Source organism: Takifugu rubripes, chromosome 21, assembly GCF_901000725.2.
Source record: "Takifugu rubripes chromosome 21, fTakRub1.2, whole genome shotgun sequence".
NCBI lineage: Eukaryota > Metazoa > Chordata > Actinopteri > Tetraodontiformes > Tetraodontidae > Takifugu > Takifugu rubripes.
Window position 1 is genome coordinate 6106061 of NC_042305.1, and position 9912 is coordinate 6115972.

General features: G+C 47.5%; 1 protein-coding gene across 2 annotated transcripts in view; it reads left to right on the plus strand.

The window, feature by feature from the left end:
• dab2ipa (DAB2 interacting protein a) overlaps window positions 1-9912 on the plus strand; it is a 37802-nt gene that overhangs the window by 25816 nt on the left and 2074 nt on the right. For both annotated transcript variants that reach the window (XM_029830100.1, XM_029830101.1), the window contains exon 17: window positions 9783-9870. In XM_029830100.1, coding sequence (XP_029685960.1) covers window positions 9783-9870 — 88 coding nt within the window. The remainder of the gene's footprint in view (window positions 1-9782; window positions 9871-9912) is intronic.

Below are 9912 nucleotides of genomic sequence, written 5' to 3' on the forward strand. Positions count from 1 at the left end.
CGGGCCGGGCTTCTCTCTCGCTGACTTTTTTTTAATAAATATTTGTTTATAAAAATATACACTAAAACGATGTGTGGATACTAAACTAAGGAATACTTATTATAAATAAATAATTTGGATAAAACAGAGAAGGCGCTGTAAGGTAATTGCTATATAACTACTACTAAACAGGAAGTGTAGAGCCAGAGCACGCTTTGGGAAACGTGCGCAAAGCCGCTTTGCATACGTTTTGCCAAAACGTTAGTATGTCGTGAATGTAATCTTCCCTCCGCATCCGCAAGTTTACATCTATTTTAATTTATAATTTAATTAATTTAATTTATAATTTCGGGTTTGCTTCGGGCTCGGGCCTGCAAATCAAGTAAATTGGTCGGGCTTGGGCTGGGTCGGGCTTTAATGCCCGCGGGCCTGGGTCGGGTCGGGCTGGATTTTTTAGGCCCGATCTTACCTCTACACCACGGTGCACACATAAACAACTCACCTCACACACACAAATCACAGGACACACACAGCACCCCAACGGACACAGAGAGTGCACAAAACGCTTTGTTAGACACACAGGAAAGCAACAGTTCACGAGACATGCAGGAGACTTTTAATGATAATGATAACATTCAGGTGGAGACACATCATGGTTATTCTCTCTCAAAGATTAGGTTTTTCCTCAGGACCACAAAGGGGATGAGGTCTGTACAGGTAGACTACTTCCCGGACCTCCAGCTATTTCATGAGTCCGCCAAGCACCTTGTGAGGGCTGGGAGCTTCGGCGAGCCCTCGTTTACTGACCAGGAACTATACCGCCTCAAAAAACTGCTGCTGAAGGTTCGGTCTCGTCATGAGAGCGCCGACTAGGTTACACACTCTGTCCATGTTCACGGGGGTTGACATGCAGCCTCATCATGGCAGATATCAGGTTAGGAACTCTGAACATTAATGTTGCTCGGGAGGACACGAAAAGGGCCTCAGTTTTCGTCCTCATCACCAGCAAAAAACTGAGCGTAGCCTTTCTTCAGGAGACCCACAGCACTCCGGACAATGAGCCTGACTGGAGAAGGGAGTGGGCGGGGCAGCTGTTTCTTAGCCATAGGAGCAGCAACAGTGGACGGGTGGGGGTCCTCTTCTCCAGAGATTTTGTACCTCTCTCCTCCTCTGTAGAGGAAGGGGTTAGGGTTAGGGTATGCTCCCACTGCTGGGTTGGACAGGCTGCTTTTGCTAAACGAGGTAGAGAAGGTTGTCGCCAGTTGTAACAACAATGAGTTTCTGTTCCTGGGCGGAGATTTTAATTGCACAGAGAACCCCCTGCTGGACAGGAACCACCCGGAACCTCATCTGCCATCAAAAAGTACCCTCAGAAAGCTGGTGCAGGCTTGTGAGTTGTGTGACGTGTGGCGGTATTTCCATCCGGGTCAGAGAAAATTCACCTGGACCCACTCCAGGGGGAACCAGCTCTCTCTGGCCAGGAAGGATCGTTTCTATTTCTTTAGGCACCATATAAATATAGTTAAGAGGGTGTCTATCAGCCCGGTTGGTCTCTCTGATCACTCTCTCGTAAGTTGTGTTGCTTATATAAGGAATGCAAAATGTGCAAGTGCATATTGGCACTTTAACACCCAACTGTTGCATGATAATGTTTTTAATGAAGCCTTCAAAACCCTGTGGAGCAATTTTCAAATGACAAAACACAGTTACAGCTCCACTCATCAGTGGTGGGATGTTGGGAAGGTCCACATCAAACAGTTTTGTCTGCAGTACACCCTCAATGCCAGCAGGGACATGGCCAGGTCCATGAGAGACCTGGAGAGAGAAGTGGTGGAGCTCCAACTTTTGGCAGGAAAAAGAGAGCATATTCAGTCTCTCAAGACTAAATCATCTGCTTTAGGTGACCTGCTGGGTGTGGCTGCTCAGGGCGCTCTGGTCCGCTCAAGGTTCCAACACATCGCCCAGATGGATGCCCCCTCTCACTTTTTCTTTGGCCTGGAACGGAAGAATGGCCAGAGGAGGATGATACACTCCCTAAATCAAATCAAATCAAATCATCAAATCAATCTTTATTTATATAGCGTCTTATACAATCAAAATTGTTTCAAGGCGCTTTCCAGAATCCCAGGGCCTAACCCCAGACAAGCAACAGTGGCAAGGAAAAACTCCCCTTTAACAGGAAGAAACCTGGAGCAGGACAAGGCTCATGTAGGGGGACCCTCCTGCTGACAGAGGGGGAAGAGGAGAGGAGAGGAGAGGAGAGGAGAGGAAAAGGAGAAGGAGAAGGAGAAGGAGAAGGAGAAGGAGAAGGGGAGGGAGGGGGAGAGGAGAGAAGAGGAGAGGAGAGGAGAAGGAGAAGGAAGAGGAGGGGAGAAGGAGAGGAGAGGCACAGAGCACAGAAACACACAAAAAAATACACTATACAACGGGTCAGCGGGGCCAGAGGTCATCATGCAGCTCCGAAAGGTGGCGAGAGGGGGAGGGGGGGGGGGGTGGGGGGAGCAGAAAAACTATACAGGAATCATCATAACTAGTCTGCTTGATGAGGAGGAGGAAAGGAGAGGAGAGGAAACCCTGACCCAGTGGGGTGACAGAGGCCTGTCAGGTGATCGTGTTTCCGGACCCCGGCAGCCCTGGCCTATAACAGCACAGCTAGAATGTGACCTAATGATTAGACGACCCCCTAAGTATGATAATTTTTCTATCTATGATAGTAAATGGAACTACAAAATTACCAACAATAAGCTTTTTCAGGTAGGTTTTAAGTCTGATCTTAAAACTACCAATGGAGTCAGCCTCCCGTACCTGGACAGGGAGCTGGTTCCATAGCAGGGGGGCCTGGTAGCTAAATACTCGGCCCCCCATTCTACTCCTAGAAACTCTGGGAACCACAAGTAGACCAGCATTCTGAGAGCGGAGTGGTCTATTGGGCTGGTAAGGTATCCTCCAGGTAGGATGGAGCTAGGCCTCTGAGGAAGGGTTTTAAAAATTATTCAAAATTTAATGGGCAGCCAATGAAGAGACGCCATTACAGGAGTTATGTGATCTCTTTTGTCAATACCTGTCAGAACTCTGGCTGCAGCATTTTGGATCAACTGGAGGCCTCTTAAAGAGTTGTTTGGACACTCTGATAATAAAGAATTACAATAGTCCAGCCTAGAAGTAACAAAAGCATGAATTAACTTTTCAGCATCAGGCTGCGTCAGTAGCTTCCTGATCTTTGTCAAGTTCCTCAGGTGAAAAAAGGCACTTCTAGAGACTAATTTAATGTGTGAGTTGAAGGAGAGATTTTGATCAAAAGTTACTCCTAGATTCCTCACAGAGAGACTAGATGTTAATGAGATACCATCTAGAGTGATCATGTGATCTAATCTATCCCTGAGAGGTTCAGGACCAAACACCATGACCTCAGTTTTTCCTGAGTTAAGGAGGAGGAAATTTGAAGACATCCACGACTTTATGTCTTTAAGACAGGTCTGGAGCTTCACTAACTTCTCTGTCTCCTCTGGTTTCATGGATAAATAAAGCTGAGTGTCATCAGCATAACAATGAAAATTTATCCCATGCTGCCGAATAATGTTCCCTAAGGGAAGCATGTACAAGGTGAAGAGGATTGGTCCAAGTACAGAACCTTCAGGAACCCCACGGCTAACCCTACTGTATGAAGAGGGAGTACCATGGACATGAGCAAACTGGTATCTATAAGATAAGTATGATCTAAACCAGTCTAGTGCTGTCCCTTTAATGCCAATCACATGTTCCAGTCTATGTAACAGGATGCTGTGATCAACTGTATCAAAAGCAGGACTGAGGTCCAGCAGAACCAGCATAGAGACCAGTCCATGATCTGAAGCTATGAGAAGATCATTAGTAACTTTAAGAAGTGCTGTTTCTGTGCTGTGATGAGCTCTAAAGCCTGACTGAAACATCTCAAACAGGCTGTTCCTCTGCAGGTGCTCCAGTCACCACCACCTTCTCTAGAACTTTAGAGATAAAAGGAACGTTGGATATCGGCTTATAATTTGCTAATACGTCAGGATCCAGTGATGGTTTTTTAAGCAACGGCTTAATCACTGCCACCTTGTAGGACCGGGGTACATAACCTGTCACTAAAGAACCATTGATCTGGTCCAGGATAGAACTGCCTATACAATGGTGAAACATCCTTCAACAGGTGTGTTGGGATGGGATCTAAAAGACACGTGGTGGTCTTGGATTTCTGAATTAGCGATGACGCCTCAGAAAAATATATAGGGCTGAAGGAGTTTAAGGGCTCGTTGGAGACCCTGTATGTTCCCACAGTCAGCACATCTGGTGATGGTCCAGTTGTTGGGATGGCCTGGTTAGCTTTCTCTCTGATAGCTAGAACTTTATCAGTGAAGAAGCTCATGAAGTCTTCACCACTAAGGGAAGAAGGGATACGTGGATCTAAAACACTGTGACTCTTGGTTAATTTGGCCACAGTGCTGAAAAGAAACCTGGGGTTGCTCTTATTTTCCTCAATTAAGGAAGAAAAATAAGCTGTTCTAGCCTTACGGAGGGCCTTTTTATAAACTAATAGACAGTCTTTCCAGGCTACATGATAGCTGTCAATTTTACAAGAATGCCACTTCCTTTCCAGTCTTCGCACTTTCTGCTTGAGGGTCCTGATATGTGAATTATACCAGGGGGCACACATCCTCGGATTTACTATTTTCTTTTTCAGGGGGGCAACAGAATCAAGCGTGATTCTCAGTGAGGTTGCTGCACCTTCTGCAATAGAGTCAACCTCAGCAGGGCTAAGTTTATAATGATTTACCCCTGGGGAAACACACGGTGGTCCTGGGATTAGTACAGGGATCACTTCCTTAAACTTAGCTATAGCATTATCTAAAAGACATGTGCTATAGTAAGACTTTGTTCTGAGGATAGAAGAATCCTTAATCATAAATGTGAAAGTGATCAAAGAATGGTCTGACAGGAGTGGGTTCTGAGGGAACACTGACACATGTTCTACCTCAACACCATAAGTCAGAACTAGATCTAAGGTGTGGTTGAAGCTATGAGTTGGTTGGTTTATCTGCTGGAGAAAACCAACTGACTCCAGTAATGAAATGAAGCCATTTCTAAAGTTGTCATTTACAACGTCACAACATCGTTACAACATGGATATTAAAGTCTCCAATGATAATGACTTTGTCTGTTCTAAGGACCAAGTCAGATAAGAAATCAGAGAATTCAGACAGGAACTCTGAATGTGGCCCAGCAGGGGGCCGATATACAACTACAAACAAAAGTGGCTTTTCTATCTTCCAGTTCAGATAGGTGATGCCAAGAGTCAGGCTTTCAAATGAACTGGAGCCATATTTTGGTCTAGGATTAATTAATAACTTGGAGTGATAGATTGCTGCCACTCCCCCTCCTCGACCAGTAACACGTGGAATATGATAATTAAGATGGGTAGGAGGAGTAGATTCATTTAAGCTCACATACTCCTCCTCCTGAAGCCAGGTCTCAGTAAGACAAAATAAATCAATGTGATGATCCGCTATCAGGTCGTGCACTAACAGGGATTTACACAAAAGAGATCTAATATTTAACAGTCCACACTTAATTGTGATATTAGTTTCTCCAACTTGTGCTTTAGTATTCATTTTAATAAGATTATGGTGATTGACCGCTCCCCTGCTCTGTGCTTGGTAAACTTTTAACCGTGGAACAGAGACTACCTCTATAGTGTTAAATATGTTATTGTTGGCAGATGAGGGTTCTAAGGAAGCAGCAGAGAGGTGTGTAAGACTACAACTCTGCATCCTGGTCTGGACCCTGGATTGTCAGGTCACTTTGGGTCTAATAAAATTAGCCAGATTACTAGAAATGAGAGAGGCACCATGCCGTGTGGGATGGACACCGTCTCTCCTAATCAGACCAGATTTCCCCCAAAAAGTGCTCCAATTGTCTATAAAGGCCACCTGGTTTTCGGGGCACCACCGTGACAGCCAGCGAGGAAGCGACGACATGCGGCTAAACATCTCATCGCTGCCCAGATTGGGGAGGGGACCAGAGAATGCTATGGAGTCCAACATCGTTTTTACGTAGTTACACACCGACTCCAAGTTAATTTTAGTGACCTCCGACTGACGAAGACGGGTGTCGTTGGCTCTGACGTGAATAATAACTTTACCAAATTTACGTTTACGTCTCGCCAGCAGCCATACATTTGCTTCTATGTCGCCGCTCTGGCCCCCGGAATGCACTTGACTATGGTCGCTGGAGTCGGCTTCACGTAGCGCAAAACAGAGTTGCCAATTACCAGGGTCGGTTTCTCAGCGGGTGTGTCGCAGAGTGGGGAAAAGCGGTTAGCCACGGGAAGCGGGTGATGGTGCACCGTGGGCCTTTGTTTTGGGCTACGCTTCCTACGAACCGTCACCCAGCCGACCTGGCTAGCCGGCTGCTCGGCTGCTGCCGGGGGACCGCTAGCTGTAGCTATGCTAGGCGGCTCCGCAGCAGCTAGCTTATCCTGGCTACCTGACGCAACTCCAGCTAACTCCAAGCTGCGGAACCGCGTCTCAAGCTCGCTAAGTCTCACCTCCATAGCCATAAATAAACTACACTTTCTGCACCTATTCCCTTCACTAAGGGAGGCAGAGGAGTAACTAAACATTTCACACGCTGAACAGACAAAGACACCGGGTGAAACAGACGGTGAGGCCATGCTAGCGCTAATAATCGGCGAAGCCCTGTATTTGTTTAATATGGGTTATTTCTCACTGTTGTTATCAGGCGACTAGAATGTCCCAAGTGTTCAAATTTTAATTAAAGTGAATACAACACACAAAGTGTTCAAAGTGTTCAATATTAAGTGAATACAACACCCCGTGCACAATGCAACCAACGAACGATTGAGAAGACAGGAAGTGACGCAATACGTTACCAGCAGGAAGTCAAGGTCTGTCTATTAACAGCACGTCTGCGGAAATATTGCTGCAAAGGTCATCGCCTGAAGGAAGTGCAAGGCAGCGGCGAGAGAAATGTGTGTGAAATAGCCACGGCCAGGTTCTCAGCTGGTAACGCTCTCTGCCTCGCTTGCCAACAATGGACAGGTGCTTGAGGTTAAGATTCGCCTATTGAGATTCGCCAGCGGGCGGTCATATACTACAGGGATCTGTACAGGAAGGAATGCCGGGAAGAGCCTAAGGTGGAGCAGTCCTTCCTGAGCGGTCTACCCCAGGTGGGTGAAGACAACAACGGAGAGCTTGATGCTCCTCTGTCCGCTGAGGAACTGACAAGAGCGTTGCATGGCCTGGCTGGTGGGAAAGCCTCAGGCATTGATAGGCTTCCAGCGGAGTTTTACAGGGCCTTCTGGCCTGTTCTCGGCGAGGACCTGCTGTGCGTCCTCAGGGACAGTCTGAGCCAAGGTCGGCTGCCACTGAGCTGCAGGAGAGCCGTCCTTACCCTCCTCCCAAAGAAAAGGGACCTACAGGACGTAAAGAACTGGCGCCTGGTGTCCTTACTATGCACCGACTACAAGCTGCTGTCCAAGGTGTTGGCAACTCAGCTGAGAAAGGTGATGGAGAGGGTGATCCATGTGGACCAGACGTATTGTGTGCCCAGCAGGTCTCAATCTCTGACAACATAGCTTTAATTTGAGACATTTTGGACCTCTCTGGTTCATTGGGTCGTGGGCTTGGTCTGATTTCTCTGGACCAAGAAAAGGCTTTTCACAGGGTGGAACACCAGTACCTGTGGCGGACGCTGCAGGCCTTCGGATTCAGCCCAGGTTTCATAGCCAGGATCCAGGCCTTGTACTGTGGCATTGAGAGTGTGCTGAAGATCAACGGTGGCCTAAGTGCTCCCTTCATTGTCCGGAGGGGAATCAGGCAGGGCTGCTCAATGTCAGGGATGCTCTGCACTCTGTTTATTGAGCCCCTCCTCCAGAGACTGAGAGCAGAGCTATCGGGTTTCATCATTCCAGGTTGTCTGAGGCGTTATGTTGCGTCTGCCTACGCCAATGACATTGTTTTCATCAGTAGTCAGAACGACATCACTAACCTCTCTGAAACTGTTACTAGGTTTAACAAACTGTCATCGGCAAAGGTTAATTGGGCCAAAACTGAAGCCTTGGCATTGGGAGAATGGTGTAAGCAGCTAACATTACCGGGGGGGCTCTCCTGGAGGGCAGAGGGGGTTGAGGTACTTGGGCATCCACCTTGGTGATGAAGCCTTTATGACCAAGAATTCCTCCTGTCCAGGATACAGGCGGTTATGGTGGATTTCTTCTGGGATCGTCTGCACTGGATACCACAGAGTGTCCTTTTTCTGCAGAGGGAGGAAGGAGGACTTGGCTTGGTCCACCTGGAGAGCAGAGGAGCGACTTTCAGGCTCTAGTTTGTCCAAAGGCTGCTGTGTGGTCCATTGGATCTGGTCTGGAGACCTGTGGCTCAAGCTGTGCTGAGGCGATGTGGTGGAATGAGGTTGGCAGCAACCCTAATTTAAATGGACCTAACAGGGGTCAGATTGGATGAACTCCCAGGGTATTACAACAGACTTTTTCAGGTATGGAAGTTGTTTACACAGGGGAGACGGACCACTTGCAACTCCATTTTCTGGCTTCTGGAGGAGCCGATGGTCTATGGGGCCCGTTTCAGGTATGAGGCAGGACCACAACTGGCCCAGAAAATGCAAGAGACAGGTGTATTCACACTGAGGCAGTTGGTCAACGTGTGTGGCCCCCGGTTGGACAATGCAGCAGCGCTGGCTCGGCACACAGGTGCAGGTCAGTGAGGGTCCTGAACCAGATGCTGGGTGGATGGAGACACCAACTGGCGGCCAGTGAGCTGGAGCTGGTGAGCGAGTTCTGTAAAGGATGGAAACCAGCCAATCATGATGACCCCTTTCCAGAAGTGAGGTTAACGCCAGTGTTGGAGAATGTTCCTGGCTCGCAACCACTCTTGAGAAAGGTGCAGCCTGTCGATTTAAGTTCCTCGTCGGGGAAGCTTATGTACAACACACTGGTCAAGGTTCTAAACCAACGCAGCTTGGCAGGCCGTATCGACACCAAATGGAGGACGCAACTGGCCCTCACAGAGACCCAGAGGCCAGAGTGGAGGTCCCTGTACAAGTTACCTCTAACCGGGAGGGGTGGGGATCTACAATGGAGAATCCTTCATGGGGCCATCGCAGTCAATGGGTTCTTATCGCATATCAACCCAGACATCGGTGCCGAGTGTTCTGTGACCATAGAGAGACGGTGTGCCACTGTTTCTCCGAGTAAAAACCGCCTCTCTGTGCTGTTCCTGCTGCTGAATCAGATGTTCTTCCTGCTTGGTGAAGCTTTTTCACAAACTATCTTTATATATCTGGGTTTCAGATACCACAGGAGAGGGAAAGCTAAATGCCAGCTGCTGAACTTCTTTATATGTCAGACGAAACCAGCCATCTACGTGAGCAGGAGGAACAAGATAGGCGGGTCTCTGGACTGTGATCTTCAGACCATCTTCGCTAGGATGGTCAAAGCTCGGATAAAAACGGAGTTTAATTTTTACCGAGCAACGAACAGTATTGAAGAGTTTAAGAGCACATGGTGCCTGAATGATGAACTATGTCTGGTGGAGGAGGAGGAGCTGGTCTTTGGAGGCCTCCTCAACTGAATGTGTGTTTTCTGTTTTCTTCTTGTTTGGATAATGTTTTTGTTTTTTGTAATGACAAATTAAATTGAGTTTTTGAAAAATCCAAAAGAAATCTCTCTCTCTATCTCTCTCTCTCTCTCCTCTCCCCCTGGTTTCCTCAGTCGCTAGTCTCTGACCATGTGACCTGTCATGCAGGTTAATGGCAGTAGAAGAAGAGCTAAAGAAGGACCATTCTGACATGCAGGCCGTGGTGGACTCCAAACAGAAGATCATAGAGGCTCAGGTACTTTCACTGTAAAATGTAGGGTTTTATTGAGAAAGGTCC